Here is a 17,350-nt window from a genome sequence, read left to right on the forward strand (position 1 = left end):
ACCAAAGTTTACGACAAATTCAAACTCATATGGATCGAACTTTCTTGATCTCGATTTCTTGCCTTTATGGTATCACAACTGCCCACCATGTCTTCCAAGTAGTTAAGCAGCTCACCTTTTCTTATCAATGTACTTTCCATTTATCAAGGTCCTTGCCTTTTATGCATTCAAATGAGAACTCATAGGACTCACATGCATAATTAACTCGATTAGAACGGCACAGAAACAAAATAATGTCAACACGATAGGTTTTAAACCTCAACTCGTGTGCTAGTGATGATTGATAATGTTTATTAGATTTGTTCTTGAAACCTTTCAAGACCATTAAGACTCCCACTGACTCCTTGACATATAAGATTCTCTTGTCAAAACATTTCTTGACAAACAAATATTCAAGAGTTAGTGTAGCTTTTATCAAAACTCTTCATAAATTGGTCCTAGTTGGTCTTTGTCTTATCCAAGACATCACAACTTTCCACATTTGATGAATGTTACAAACCTTCTTAATACTTTTCACTCAATGTCATAATCTTAGCTTTAAGACTTGTTATTGGAACGAAGTATGATTGACTTCTTGATTTAACCATTTCTTCAATTCTTGATTCCTCTTCTTAAACATACAATTGTACTAAGACTCACTTAGAGGATCAATTGAGATATGGTTCTTAATCATTAAGACCTATCATAAAGCATAAAAGGTACTCTCCCTTCTTCTTAGAACGGAGAAACTTTTATCTTTCTGCCTAATTGATTCTTCTTATTCGTTCTGCTATTGATTTAAACATTTTCAATCAATTCAGAATTACACTTAATCTTGTAAGTATAATCACATTTACTAAACCTTTAGTAAATCATGACGAATATCTTTGTTACTCTTATGGTGGACTTTGACCAACACGCAACTTTGTGTGCTCGATCTCCTAGTCCTTCACTTGACACTTTGTTAATGAATTAGTCTAATTTCCAAAATATGAAATTTCTCATTCATCGTGCAACCAAGTTGCATGATTCCAAGTTTCTGTCCAATTGTAACTTGGGTGATGAGAAACTCTCCCTATTTGGTAAATTCTTGACTTCCATAAATAACATAATAAGAACCAAATCCATTATTGCTAATAATAGAAACATTCAAACATCAATTTTTCATATACGCCATTGCAAGGATAAATAAATAATATAAAATCAAAATTTATTTTATTGCGGAAAAAATTTGTCCTTACAATGCAATTCATTGAAAAACTATGCTAATACAGCAATCTAATTCTAACTCTAAGTAGTAGCTCAAGAATCTAATCTTCGAGAAATGCAATCGAAATCCATTCCTTCATGGTTAGATTCTGCTCACTTCTTCCCTTAAGCTTTCTTTCTTTTCTTCGATCCTACAAAACATCAATTGTAATCTTATCACATTATGTATTAAGAATCTAGAATAGAAGCTTAAAAGAGTTAGTTAATGGATTTTACCTATATTAGAGCCATACGTTTCAACTCTCCCATCTCTTAGATCTCTTAGGTAAATGGGGCAGCTTCGTCGCCAATGCCCTTTCTCTTGGCAATAAAAGCAAATTGACTCTTTTGGAACATGACATGGAACTAATACAGACATTACCTTTCTCTTATGATCAAACTTTTCGATCATAGCATGTCTTTCGTTGCCATTGTCCATATCCATAGAGGTCTTGAAGGCAGATTCACCAATCAACTTTGCTTTTCTATTGCGCCAAACCATTCCTGATTCAGAAGCAATAAGCATATAGGTGAGATCTATAAGGGTCACGTCGCGGTTCATCATATAGTACTCTCTTACGAACTCACTATATGAGTTAGGAAGTGACTGAAGAACCCAATCAATAGCCATTTCCTCACAGATGACGGATCCCAACATTCTTAACCTATCAATGTGTGACTTCATCCCTAGGACGTGTGCATACACCGACTTTCCTTCTTTATGTTTACTTGCCAAAAGGGCTTGAGTGAGTTTGGACTTTTCAAGCCTTCAAACTTGTGGGTTACGGAGAATAATTGGAGGAGGTGGAGGAAGTGAAGCATGATTTCTTGTTCCTCGATCGAATCGTGGAATATCATCTTCATGTGGAAAGCTTGTTCCACGGGATTTGGGAAGACCGTAGTTGTTGAATTCAAGTTAGTTGATTGATTAACGGGAGAAAACGAATTCAAGTTAGTTGATTGATTGAGTCCTTAGTAAATCACCCAAATGAGATACTAAGGCTAGGACCCAACACAATATTCTACAACTCGGGAGAGGGATGCCGTAACCCAAATTGCAGAACATTTGAAGGTAAGTGAATGACGATTCACTAATTTCCACCATGAAAAACGAAAAAAAAATTTAAGTTTTAAATCTATGAAAACTCCTAGATCCTTTGAGATTCATTGAACATTTCAATGGCATGTTTAAATCACGATATGCCCCTCTTGTTTGTGACTGAGATGTCGAGGATCACAAAGCGGGTGTGAATAACCATGCAAACCACATGGTGCCCTCACATGTTACAGTCACCTATTCGATGTGCCGGTAAACCACACACGCTCCACCGAACTATGACAAACATTGAGTCACCCTTTGCTACCTTTACTTAGAACCATTTAGTGTACCGGTAAACCACACACGCTCCACTAACGTCTTCGCAAGGGCACAAAGTGTAATTTCATGGAATTGCATCAATTCACTTTTGCCTAAGTAACTAAGATTGGGAATTTTATGAAAACATTTAGTTACTTTTATACTTCATTATACTTATAATGGAAGGTTTTGTCCCATCCTACCCGTTCAGCTAACGACCCTCCACTAGTCAAGAGTACGGTGGGTAAGAGTGGATACCCATTCAATCGCCATTTTATAGGCAATTTCCTTAAACATCCCTTATAGACCAGCTTCGTGAATGAGGCCTACTAACGGTAAGACTGACTTTTACTCATACATATATATAATGTTAGACTTTTAATGTTATATATAATATAGGGTGTATTTTACACTTTTAAAATACTAGGTGGTCTAATTTAATAATTATACTTTTAATTTAATTAAATTGTATACCTAAACTTTTATGGATTTATTAAACTTCTTTTAATTATACACCTTAATTAATTAATAAAACCAGAAGGGAGTGATTTGAACTTTTCAAAACATTACTAGGGTTTTAGAATTTAACATTCCTAATTAAACTTTTATTCAACTTTTAAATTCCAAAACTTGAGGGCAAGTTTTGAAACATTTCAAAACATTAGGGTTTAGAATTTAAATATACATCAAAATTAAGCTATTAATCAAAATTTAAATTCCAAAACTTGAGGGCAAGTTTTGAAACCTTTTTCAAAACATTAGGGTTTTAACTATTTAAATTTCAAAACAACAAAACTTTTGGGTTCAAATTTAAACTATAAAACCTAAAGGGGAAAGTATGAAACTTTTCAAAGCACAAGTATCAAATAACAAATAATCTAAATTAACATTTACTCACATAATTATCCATATTTGATTTATTTAATGATTTCTTGCAAAACAATTTATCAATTTAATCAAAATAATTAATCAATTATCACATAAGGAAACAAATATTTTATTAATTGATAAATATCTTCAATTAGATCAAGAATATAGTCAAATATATCATAAAATCGGATTTATATTGATCTAATGTGATAAGGTAACTATCCCAAAGCAAAAATAGCAAGAAATTCCCGAGATATGCTCCATCTGACGAGTTAACTCGTCGAGTCAGGCTTGGACTCGTCGAGTCTGCATGGACTCGGCGAGTTCAGCTATGGACTTGGCGAGTCCAGCCTCCAGAAACCAAAAAATCGAATTTTTCAACCATATCAAGCATCAATACAATAGAAACCAGTCTAGGCTCTGATACCACTGATGGGTTTTGGTCCTAAGAACATCCTATGTGCTCATACAAACCCTAATGCTTGGATCTAGGTTTCTCTATTGTACATGCAAGTTATCCAAGACTATAAACCCTAATTCTATCATTCAAGTAATCATATTGATCATTAGAATAGGTTTATAATATTACCTTGATTGTTATGTAGCAATAACAATCCCAAATCTCCTTGTATTGACTTTGGCAGGCTTAGAGTCACAAGTGTCACTCCTCTAATGGTTCACAAACACCATAAGCAAGAGGATGAAGAGAAGAGAGGATGGAGGCTGCCCAAAACTTGTTCTAACCCTAGAAGAGAAGTTCCCCACGTTTTTGAGCCTTAAGGGTTCTATATATAGTGAGGCTATTAGGGTTATCTAACAAGGAAACCCTAATTTGGTTGCTTAAGCCCTAAGCAACCCATAGACTCCTTCAATCAAGCCCTTGGACGATTTCCTTATGGGTTTCCCATTAGAATTTGTCCACCCCTTGATTCAAGACAATCCATGGCCCAAATTGAAATTATCTTATAATTATAATTCTAGTCCCTTAAGTTTAATTAATCTCTTTTAGTCACAAAAATAATTACCAATTAATTCTTGACTAATATTAATTAAACAATATGATTTCTCCTTTAATATATTATTCTCATAATATATTAATAAATCATATTTAATCCTTTTTCTCCATAATTCATCCTATCAAGTTGCTTTGGTGAAGGCAACCCAAAAGGACCATGCACCATCGGGTCAAGTACATACCAAAATAGTTATGGACTTAGACACTAATCCAACACTATTAACGAGATCTTTCGATTCTTGTTTAGGTTGTGTCGGCTAAAAACTGCTCAATCTAATATTCAAATTTCGGGATGTACACTAATAAGCCGAAACTTCGAAAAATCATAACTTCCTCATACGAAGTCATATTTGGGCGTTCTTTTTTTGGACGCTCTCGGTTTAACGTATTCTACGACTTTCGTTTAGATTGCTAAGGCTGAATATCACTCTATCGTAAATTCACTATTTATGCTTCCCGGTGTCGTGTCGGTTCCGTCGCGAAACTTCGACAAGTCATAACTTCTTCGTTATAACTCGGATTTCATCGTTCTTTATATGTACAGAACCCTTGAGACATAATCTACACCTTGGTTAACATTATTCCTTCTAAATAGTCTTCCATCAAAAACTCGTTTTTTGTATGCTCATTGTCTCTAAATTGATTAGCTCGGATCTGCGAGTGTTACAATTATCTCCCCCTTAGGATGATTACATCCTGGAATCATCAACGAAACAGGGTTGTATAATGACTCCATACATTATCTCTTCATCCTAGGTAATAACCTTAACTTCTATGTCGCTTCGAACGAGTATCTAACTCTTGGACTCCCTGATTGTAGGTGGTGCTCGATCTTGCACCTGCTCACTACCTTACTTTAGACTCCAAATTATGACCTACAAGTCACAATATTGATCCTTAGTGGAGACTCCTTCTTCTTCTTAACAAACTTAAGATAAGTTCTTTTATCACTACAATGGATCGATGTGTCATATCCTAATGACCTATCATCGTATGTTGCAACACTTAGACTCAGGTCTCTTAGAGTCAAATTCCAGAACAAACTATATCTTCCTTCTTGTTCTAATGTGATATAATCACATCTTAAAACTTACATCTCTAGCTACAAGCTTCTTTAACAATCATCACGATACTTCTATTGATCGCCTTGGTTAACTTTCATTTCAATCTTCTTGTTTAAGTCAGACGCTACATCGAACTTGGTTCCCTGAACCACATAACATACTCATCGTAGTCGGACTCAATTTGATATGACCACTAGGGTCGGAATAAGAAGCATCTTCTTAGTCATTACCGAAACAATGGTAACGACATACTCGAATAAAATGAAATCAATTACTAGCTTCTTGGTAACCTTGTGACTTTCCCTTATCCAAGTGTGAGTCCTGTGCTTCCCGTAGTATAGGCCTCTACTACCATTCACACCTACTCATACTCGTCCTAAGTAATGTCTCGCAGTTTTCCAATTAACCATTCAAGAAAATCACATAACAACTTGACACATCAGATAACAAAATGAGGGTTTATATTATTTCTTGAAACTATTACATAGGTGTTCAAGTTTACCCTATACTATGCCTCTAATAGGGTACACTTCCTAATACTATCTGCGTGGCTACTTCATATCTTGATCTTTGGATATGACGTCCTTATCCTTGGTTCCTCACTTTGTTATCTGCTTCATCGAGGATCATGTGGAATGCCCTTGGCTTTGGCGGTGCATTTGGTCTTGCTACTTCATTTTTCTTTGGACAGTTCTTCGAAATATGCCCATCATTTCCACATTCGTAGCACTTCTTGTTGTTGAATGTACAATCTCTAGAATAGTGACCGGTCCGACTACACTTATAACACGTTACTTCTCCATCGCATCTTCTGAAGTGCTTCTTCTTGTACTTCTCGCATCATCTTGCCTCATTTCCTCTTTCTCCTCCAGACTTCAGAGATTTGCTCTCTTTGTTGGACCTTGAAGATCCTTCAAACTTCCTCTTCTCTCCAACTTCAACCTTGCTGGCCGCTCTTCCCTTGATCATATCCTCAACAGACTTGGCAGCCCAGATAGCTACCTCTAGAGTAGGTGCCTGACGTATTGGCACCGCATAATCCCAAGGAAGTCCCTTTGCGTACTTGTCGATTTTTGTCAGATCGTATGGGACAAGACGCAAGGCAACCTCGATTTTCTCTGTGAAGTTGTTGGTGTATTCATCGATGGACATGCTTCCTTTCTTCAGAGTCAGGAATTGGTTCTCTAGGTCGAGCATGTTTTGGGATGAGTAGTACCTGCGCCTGAATTGCACTAAAAAAATCTACCCATGTCAGTTGCAGTGGCTCATTGGGGCTCATGATCTTTCCCAAGGTGTTCCCCCAGCGAACAACTCCACCCCTAAACTGACGCATTGCATATGTGGTTTGTAGCTTGCCTTTGCAACCACATGTCATGAAGGCTAATTCCATTTCCAAGATCCAATCCATGACTCCGATCGAATCTTCCTTCCTAGTGAAATTCAATGGCTTGAAAGTTAGAAAATCTTTGTACTTGCATCCATTCCTCTCGAATCCATCATCTTGATTGTTCCTCCTAATCACCGGTGGATTAGGTTGACCAACAGTCCTGCTGTCGTACCCTTCCTCAGCCTGCCCGTCATTCAGATCGGGCTGTTCAATAGGCATCGTAAGTTCCTCTCGATTTTGTTGAAGTAAATGCCTTGTTTCCTCCATTTGATGATCCAACATCATCTGGATCAATGCTTGCACTCCGTCCATCGTGATTCGCTCAGGAGTGACTACTACAACAGGTATTTGCTCAATCATTGCTGGTTAATTCCTGTTTTCATTCGCGTTCCCCGCTCCACTGCGGGTTCTTGCCATTTCGATCTAATCACCAATTCAGACGTTCGGGATTTTCAGGCTCATATACATCTATACACAAGTGTCACGCTCTCCCTCCAGGAGACTTAGGTTATAATTCAGGACTTTCGTTGGCACTTAGATAAGTACTTGAAGTGTGTCTCACAAAGTTATATTGACGGTTACATGTAGAATAATGAAAAACCATTTTGTAATGAATAAATTGTATGTATGTCTCCTTCCTTAGTGTAATCGTAGTGTAAATAATTATACTTTTATAAAATTATTTTTGTATCGTATCCCTAACTAGTAAAATGATATGTATGCTCCATAAACTATACCTATTATAGTTTAAAGTGTATGTTCTATTAAAATGAAAACCTTTGTATTTTTAACAACTTTGAATGTTTATAATCGTAAATCTGAGATAAAGATATTTTGTGAAATTTAACATTTTTGTACAAACGATAATAAAATAAGTTGCGAAAAAATTCTTCTTGTTTAATGTGTTGAAATAATGTTTATACTTATATATATATATATATATATATATATATATATATATATATATATATATATATATATGCTTAGGTTATTCTATTCAAACTAATTATTGTGTTATTATATGCATAAATATGGGCCAATCATTTTACTTATTTTAAGAAAGTGATTAATACATATTATTGAATTAAAAACAATCGAAAAATAACATCTAATTTAACTAGAAGGGTATTTTAGTCAATTAACATGAATTAAATAAAGGAAGTTTGCATATTTTAGGGATCATGGATTCTGTTAATTTTAAAAATCTGATTTTGCGAATTATAAGGTTTTTAATTCGGACATTCTGACAGAATATGTTTGAATATATTCAAAAATAAAAAAAAATTCTTGAACCATAAAATAATAAAAATATTCTGGAACATATTTTTCTTGTAGAATAACAAATTCTCAAACCAGCAATTGAAGAATTAAAACAAAAATTATATTAATTTTTATTGAATACGGGTAACAACTGCTAAGAATTACATTTATTGTTAAAGAATAAAACTAAAAAAAACTTTGAAGTCGGGAAAAAACATCAAAATATAACAAAGACACTTATACATTCTAAAAAATAATGTTACTAAGAATCGCTTTCACTTTCATGGTGCATTCTTCAAGCATCAATTGGTTCTGTGGAAACAAATCTAATGCATAAATCAGTGAGAAAATATTCATATTCCATTCCAATAGAATTGGAATTCGTGCTTCCATTCTGATAAAATTGGAATTCAAGATTCAGTTATGGTATGCATTCTATTGGAAAAATATCCAAACTAAAAAACAATGCGAGGCAAATGACTAATTCCAAGATTCAGTTACGGTATGCATTCTGAATTCAAGATTCACTTATAAGGGAACTCTTAGTTCACATCATAACTAATGCGAGGAAAATGACTAATTCCAACATATAAATAATTACAGGAACCATGTAGAACTAGTCCTTATTTCCCAATTCTCACATAAAACTCCAATTCCAATAAAAGTTAAAGTAATTGCAATGCCCTAGTTGAATATGAGGATGGTGAAACAATAGATTATCTGTAGTTAAAAGTGCACTGACCTAAATCGAACTACCAAACAACCAAATATTTGAAAGCTTTTAACTACATTTTTTTCCACCTAATTAGGAGCTAATACTTGAAAGGATCTCACTCCCATCGACATTGATCTCAGAACTTCTTCCTGTTCTTGTTGAGTGAGACACATCTCTTTTTCCTTCTGCCAAGTTCAATCGCAAAGGCCGACCCTCAACCTCCTATTCATCAAAAAGACCAGAAATGAATAAAACAAAGATTATAGAAGAAGAAAGATGCACAAATAATGAGAGTTTTGAAGCTTTTACCAGTCCATTCATAGCGTTAAGTGCATATTCTGCAGCCTCGGGAGAGCTAAAAGTGACAAACCCAAAACCTTGAGATTTCCCTGATTGTTTCTCGTAGATCACCATTGCGCTCAAAAAACCAGGTTGTTCATCGAAAGTATCTTTGAGCTTCTTAGAAGTTATGATCCAGCTAAGGTTATCTGCATAGATCTTGTGAGGGATTCCGATAAAATCTCTGTTACTGCTTCTAATATTTGGGCCCATCACTTCCCGTTCACCTCCTCTTGGCACCTCCGGGAAGTTTACCTTCACTGTTCGTCCACTGATTTGCTAAAAAATATTATCAAAATTAGTAGTCGCAATCATGTTTCTAAATTCAATCTCGTTTGTAAGAATGGAAGAGAATGCTTATAGATCCGTTAAACATTCTAATGGCTTCTTTAGGTTCTTGAACACTTGCCATTGTAATAAATGTGAATCCCCTGCTCCTGTCTGTTACGCTATCATAAACAATCTGATCGAATGGAAATTAGGGTTACGAAAAACCGGAAATACCCAAAATTATACAAAAATTCCAACAGTCACACACATTACCTCCACGGAAATTACATCGCCAGCTTCTACGAATATTTGGGACAATTCTGCAGAAGTAATCGCATATGGCAAGTTTCTGATGTAAAGCCTCCCAGCTTTTCCCCAACCTCTTTGTGATTGATCTGCCACCACCGATGCCCCTCGATTTCGCCTTCATTCTTCACCTTACTCCTTCGAGTTGGTCAAGAAGCAATGAAGGTGTTTCTGATTACTTGGGTCCGACAACACGTTGAGAACTGAATAAGTTGGCAACGTCGTTGTCGCCGGTGTAGCCGATTGGATGGTCGGCGTGAAGGAGTCTTCAACCGGTGATGAAAATTGATCCTACAATGATTGATCAGATCAGTCGTAAAGAAAAGGGGGAGTAGGTTAAAATCAACTTAACTAGCAAAATTATAGGGAGTATTTGCGGAAGTTATTTCTCAAATTACCTAGTTACCCTTATTGATTTATTTAATTATTGTTTTTTCTATTAAATTTTGATTGCTCCATAATTATGCATACAATAATACAATACTTAGTTAAAACACATGAACCTATCTCTCTCTCTCTCTCTCTCTCTCTCTATATATATATATATATATATATATATATATATATATATATATATATATATAATGCATATATAATTAAGATTGAAAAGACAGTTGAATAAATGATTCTATCATAAGCCCACAACCAAACAAGGAACATGAGAGAAAACGAAATCACCAATTCTAAGCTTGTAGAATCTTAATTATATATATATATATATATATATATATATATATATATATATATATATATATATATATATATATATATATACATATACACACACACATTAGGTGTGAGACCCATGTATTACATGGGTTCATTTAGAAGAAAATTTAAATCTAAAATTCAAAATATTTGAGAAGTTTGAATTTATAAGAAAAATATTGAATTATAAAAATTAAAGTGTTTTTTTTTGTCTTTTCAATTTAAACAAATAATTTAGATAAATAAACAAAGGAAATTAATGAAACTTTAATTTAGTAATTTTGAAATTAGAAGGAAAGTCCATTAATGAAATTGATATGCATTTATTATTAGATTTAAATAATATGTGGAATTTAATAAAATAGAAAAAACATAAAATGACATGTGGAATAAAAATTAATTTAAAATTACCATAAAATTATATGTGGCAAAATGAATAAGAATATGACATGTGACAAAATGAATAAGAATATGACATATGGAAAAAATATCTTTATTTATTAGGATATATATATATATATATATATATATATATATATATATATATATATATATATATATATATATATTGTAAGAAAAGACAATTGAAATAATCTGAAATAGTTTAGATAATAACACAAGATTTCTTGTGTTTTACTTGTATTCCCCCCTAAAACAATGAAAAATCGTGAAAACGTTGGGGTATAAACTTACCTCGAGTGTGTGTTCTTGGCCAGATACGAAAAGGGTGGCGATGTTCTTCGCGTTAGAACACGTGAAAATAACCGTATCCTAATTATATTAACACATGATATTGTGTGTAAATTAGTGAAATAATAATTAAAGTGTTTTTATAATACTAGTTTATGTAAGAATACTCACTATAATCCTTAAGATGTAATCTTGAAGAATTTGATTTCCTAGGAAAAAAACTTGAAGATGTTCTTGATGTTCTGGAGGTGCACTGGAAATGATCCTTGAAGATGTGAAGATGTGAAGGGGTTCTTATGGTTTTTGAGAGAATTTGCATAGCTTTGCAAGTGAAAATGAGAGAAATGAGCTTGTGTTTTTGGTTGATTATATATATGGAAAAGAAATTGATTTGATAGGTACATTGGGGAATGAAATTATCTAATTGGAATGTGTACCACCGCCTAAAGTTTGTGATTTCGGCATATCCATTCAACCGAGAACCATGATTTCAGTCCAAAAAGCAACCGAAAACCATGTTGATTTCGGTCTAAAGTCCCCACCGAGAACTGTTTTTGGTCTGAAGAGTGGGGTCTCGCAAGCTGATTTAGGTGGAGGTGTTTTCGGTCACATAGGAGTTCTTGGTTCTCAAATGAAATGACCAAAATGTGATTTCGGTCCACACCTAGGATTTGATTCCCAAATCCAAAATCATCCAAGCCAAATGAATTTTAATTATTAAATATTAAAAAATTTAATTATTTGACTCATAATTTGACGTGTTTGACTTTTATTGACTGCTTTGACTTTTGTTGACTGCTTTGACTTTTATTAACCTGAAATAATCGGTTGTTACAAGAATGACAACGAAGACAAAGCAGATATTCAAAAAAAATATTCTTTGGTACATGGAGATTAGAAAGGAGTTGTTACAGACAATGAAGATTATAGCTTAAAGTTTCGACTATACTCACTAAGGGGGGCTTGTAGAGTTGAAAGTTGTAGTGAGTATTCGAAAGCTATACCCTTAGGTCTCGTGTCTTTAAATAACGAGAGTTATGTACTCTCGTGTCTTTATAGTTGAGTCCTAGTATTTTTTTTATGTCTGACGTACCCTATAAATAGGGTAAGTACTTAGGTCTAGACGAACAAACATTCTTTAATTACTCATTATACTCAAAACCTCTGTACTATTTCCAGATTTAAGTGGAGCTAAATAGATCTTAATTAGATCTTTGTGTTCTTTATTGCTTTGATATATGCGATTGATTCAAACATTAATTCAAACACTCTTCAGTTTTATAATTGTAGACAAGTTTTTACCTAAATTATAATTAGGGATAACTATTCTTTGTTACTTATTTTGAAACATAATGGGTATACACTATCATTCAAATGACTCAAGATCCTAAGGACTATACACATAAAAAAGATCAAACCTTTCTAGATGAAAGTGTGATATTAAAGCCAAGATTTTAGTTTTTTAGAGTGATAAAATCTCATATAGGTGTTTATTTGATGTAACATCCTAAGCTTTAAGTACTTAGGATGTTAAGGTGTATCAAATTGTAAGTATAAACTTATAGATAATATAAGAAGAAAATGGAAGTTTTTGAAGTATCAAATGAGAATAAACTTTGGAAAATAATGGAAGATTGATTTCTTATAGACATGTAAGGGAAATTGGTTATCATTGTTATATAAAAATTTGTTAATGAAATATTTGCATCTAGAGTGTATATCATGTAAAATATCCAATTGCAGGTATGGAAGTTACTATAATGTAGAAATTCATAATTTAATAAGCACTCTACTTTGAGACTATGGAAATTGAGCTTAGAAGTATCAAAATGACGAGTTTAAGGTTCTAATGTGTAATTGTGACAACAAGGAAGGTAGTTCAAAATGAACCAAGTCACTTGGAGCTAAAATGAAAAAGTTATTTTTCAAAAAAAATGACATGTTACTCATTTGGAATCTAAAGTTTGCAAACCCCTATGTTTGAGGCTATGAAACTTGAAACTAAATGCATAAAAATTGTGATTTCTTAATTTTGAGATATATCCAAGAAACCGAAGAATTCATAACAAGAATCAAACTCAATATAAGTTCATATAAGGGAGTTATGGATCTAAAGTTAAATAAAAATATTGTAAAAGACTTGGTAATTTTTTTACTAGTATAGGAATAACTAATGAGAAATACCCATGTTCGGATCCATGTAAATGATTAAATACCTCATAAATTTGTTGGTTCTTTAGCCTTACATGTAGACAATATTAAGGAGAATAAATTGAAAAAAGAATCAACTCATTTAGAGTTTATATGTAAAAGTTATAAATGATTGAAATTTACTATAGACTCAATCAGTATGAACTGAAAAGGAAAATAAATAGAGTTTAATAGCCAAATTTTGAGGAATTATATATTTTTCAAGTAATGCAAGTAATTCTTAATGTTAATTAAGTATGTTAGGAAGAATGGGAAGTGTTCATGAAGCATATCTAAGAGTTTTGTGATTTTTGTAAAAATTTAAGAAACATTAAGTAAGCTAATTTGGAACTTAAAAATTATGATTTTTTGATATCTAAATTTCAATTATTACGTAGACATTGCTACAAATAACACAATACAAAAAATAGAAACATGTCAATCAGGGTTTGTATGATGAAATTGAGGGTTCAAAATTGGAGAATAATCGAAAAATAGGTTTCATGTAGAAAGGTACTTGACTAAGTCAAGGTCGAGTTAGACAACGAGCGATTCCCTCTATCAAGTATTGGGTCGGTGCGGGAGGCATCATTTTAGCCTTAATTTCATATATGGGTTGGGTCTGCAGGTCTACGCGTGGGTCACAATCATCCAGAGTGTTTTATATATTTCAGACTAGTTTTTCACATTTTGGAGTGTTCTGGAATAAATTTCCTATGGTTTGCTTGAATTTATTGTTGTTGATACTAATATTAATAACACCAAAAAAAAATACCACCAAATTCTAGTTTAAACAAATTATTTATTCTAAAAAAGTACTAACGTAACACTAAGGTTTTTTGAACATCATATAATAATATATAAACGAAACGGACACATATCCATGTATACTAAAGCTCTTCACTATCATACAATATCCTTAAAAAAATGTAAGTCCAAAATATGTTCACCTATAAATCCGAAATATTGGCCGGAGAAAAAAGGACGTTAACCCAAAATGTTATTACAAACTAATTGATCGAAATGATATATATATATATATATATATATATATATATATATATATATATATATATATATATATATATATATATATATATATATATATATATATATATATATATATATATATATAGGGTTAGGTTCATTTGAGACCACTTATATTTTGTGAGACCGTGAGACGCATTTGTTTATTTATTTTTTATTTTTTTTATTTTTTTTTTATTTTTTTTTAGTTAATTAATGTTCCGAAAATAATATTTAAAAAAAGAATTTTTTGATTTTTCCATTTATTTTGCATTTTAAAATTATTTTTAGAATATGTACAGTGTAATATTCTATTTAGAATATTTCACGTATTTTTCAAAAAAAATAGAATTTTTTTTAATTTTTTTTAATTTTTTTAAATTTTTTTTAGTTAATTCAAGTTCCGAAAATAATATTTAAAAAAAGAATTTTTAGATTTTTCCATTTATTTTGCATTTTAAAATTATTTTTTAGAATATGTCAGTGAAATATTCTATTTAGAATATTTCACGTATTTTTCAAAAAAAAAAACGGATTTTTTTTTATTTTTTTTTATATTTTTTTAGTTAATTAAAGTTCCGAAAATAACATTTAAAAAAAGAATTTTTGGATTTTTCCATTTATTTTGCATTTTAAAATTATTTTTAGATTTGGTCTCACGGTCTCACAAAATTAGAATGGTCTCAAATGAACCTGAACCTATATATATATATATATATATATATATATATATATATATATATATATATATATATTGGGTACTAAACTTATAAAATATGTTGTTTTAACTTAGTAAATATACTCAATTTGGTTTTCACTTGGTAAATATATCATCATCGATAACATTTCTTTCCTCCATCATCGTTTTACCATCCTTATTTTCTTTCCTCCGTTATTGTTTATTACTTCACCCCAGTGTTATAGAATCAGAGAATAAAACACAAACACAGTCACACACTAAATTTAAAAAAAAAAAAAAAAAAAAAAAAAAAAAAAAAAAAAAAAACTAGATATTGAAATGTTACTTCACCCTTAACTAATTTACTGTGCTCTTGCTCCATTTTTTTCCAAAAAAAAAACCATATTGAGATGAAAGAGCATTACAGGAGGTCTTGATGATGATAACTTTGGATAAAGGAAAAAGGGATGAGAATTGGGTGATGGGTAATTCATTGATTTGGTGGAGACTAGGGATTGATAATTTTAGCCTATTGGGTGTTAGTAAAACACACCATATGTTCTGCATCTCTCTTGATCTGGATTTGGACCTATTACCTTCCAAAACACAGAATTAGATGACATAATTGAATAGTGGAGAGATTGATGTGTTTCTAAAAGGGGAAGCATACATTTTTTTTCTTCGGAAGTGTGAGTTTCTGACTTCGTGAGTGTGTTTTACGGCGCCGACTTCGTTGGAATCCAATCAGTATCCAAAATCGCACGGTTTATCTCACAATTCATCTGACGATTAAATAAACAATAAAGTGTTCTTGATCTGGTTTATTAGAGTTTGTGTGTGTGTGTGTTTGTCAAGAGAGAGAGAGAGAGAGAGAGAGTACGAAAGGTATGTGTATACTCGTATGTGTGTTGAATCTATATTAGATTTTTCCAAAACTTCATTGATGAAGTTCATCCATGTATGTATGTGAATCAGAGTAGCCTTCTCTAGACCATCTCCATTTCTTAAGGGAGGTGGGTGTTATCGGTGTATGGGGTGGGAAGGGTGGAAAATATTTTCTTTTTGTTTTTTTTTCAATTACTGAATTATTAGAATACATAAAAAAAAGGAAGAAAAAAAACAAATTAAAAGGGCAAAATCATCATTCTAAGTAATTTTAAATTTTTTAGGGACTAAAACCACAAAAGCTTTTAGTTTTTGGACTAACGGTGCAAGTTAAAAAGTTTTTGAACTCCATCCACAATTTTTTACAAACCACAGGGACTAATTGAAACGACGTAATTTTTCAAAACAATTTATTCATTTTTAAAAACATACTTTCATTCACACGATAATCATAAAAACATAATGTGTCCACTATAACATAACAAAACATGTCCCAAGATCTCAATATCATAAACTCTATAAGTGTGTACGAATCATGTCGGCGCCTTCCCGTGATCCTTGTTCGTACCTGAAACACATAACATAACAACTGTAAGCATAAATGCTTAGTGAGTTCCCCAAAATACCACATACCCCACATACACATTTACATGCCATAACTCTATAGGATCTTCCGATCCATGTGTCTCAGGGACTTCCATCCCAAATTCCGGTAGACCTTCCAGTCCTACCCGTATTGACCTTCCGGTCCATAACATACATAACATACATAACACATACATATCACATAACAACATACAGCTCATAAATCTCATAGCATATAAGACCTTCCAGTTACACATAGGTACCCTTCTAGGTACAGTATAGTGAGAAGACTCACCTCAACAAAGTCGGATAAACTCTCGTGCTCAACATCTCGACTTAGCCTCCTCCTATTATTCAAATAACATCCTGATCAGAATTCTCTCATGATCTCATCTCTACAAACTGGGTAGAAGGCCATTCTACCCTACCATGAACTCTCCTGAATTAGTCTTGACCAGAACCCTAAAGTTAACGAAAGTCAACGGTCAAACTTTGAACCGACTCGTCGAGTGCACAACGGCGACTCGACGAGTCCATACGGGTCCTCTGAATCCTTTCAGACTCTCTTGGCTCGTTGGGTCATTCTTCCACTCGACGAGTTACACCTGTCATGAATCGCGGGGCAACCCCGACTCGGCGAGTTCATTCCATGCTCACACTCAAATGACCTTCCGAGGTCAGATATGTTCCTCTAATCCATAGATCTAACCTTCCCAAGCTCAATAAACACGCAAAGGTTCGAACTTGATACTCATGCAACGTCCAAATGACACCACT

General features: G+C 32.9%; 1 protein-coding gene across 1 annotated transcript; it reads right to left on the reverse strand.

The window, feature by feature from the left end:
* Window positions 1-8,985: 8,985 nt before the first annotated feature.
* Window positions 8,986-15,485, reverse strand: LOC111894446 (33 kDa ribonucleoprotein, chloroplastic). The gene is made up of 8 exons (XM_052770811.1): window positions 15,470-15,485; window positions 15,371-15,381; window positions 11,212-11,289; window positions 9,990-10,101; window positions 9,778-9,899; window positions 9,597-9,697; window positions 9,205-9,514; window positions 8,986-9,117 (listed from the first exon to the last, which is right to left on the reverse strand). Exons 1-8 carry the CDS (start codon window positions 15,483-15,485, stop codon window positions 8,986-8,988), a joined length of 882 nt encoding a protein of 293 aa, XP_052626771.1.
* Between the last annotated feature and the right edge of the window lie 1,865 nt (window positions 15,486-17,350).

Source organism: Lactuca sativa, chromosome 4 (assembly GCF_002870075.4).
Source record: "Lactuca sativa cultivar Salinas chromosome 4, Lsat_Salinas_v11, whole genome shotgun sequence".
NCBI lineage: Eukaryota > Viridiplantae > Streptophyta > Magnoliopsida > Asterales > Asteraceae > Lactuca > Lactuca sativa.

Excerpts from the sequence above, each read along its gene's own strand:
- LOC111894446 (XM_052770811.1), bottom strand. Across the intron at positions 9,900-9,989 it reads CAACGTGTTGTCGGACCCAA|ATCAATCACAAAGAGGTTGG; the intron begins GTAATCAGAAAC and ends CGGTGGTGGCAG. Across the intron at positions 9,515-9,596 it reads ATTAGAATGTTTAACGGATC|GCAAATCAGTGGACGAACAG; the intron begins TATAAGCATTCT and ends TAATATTTTTTA.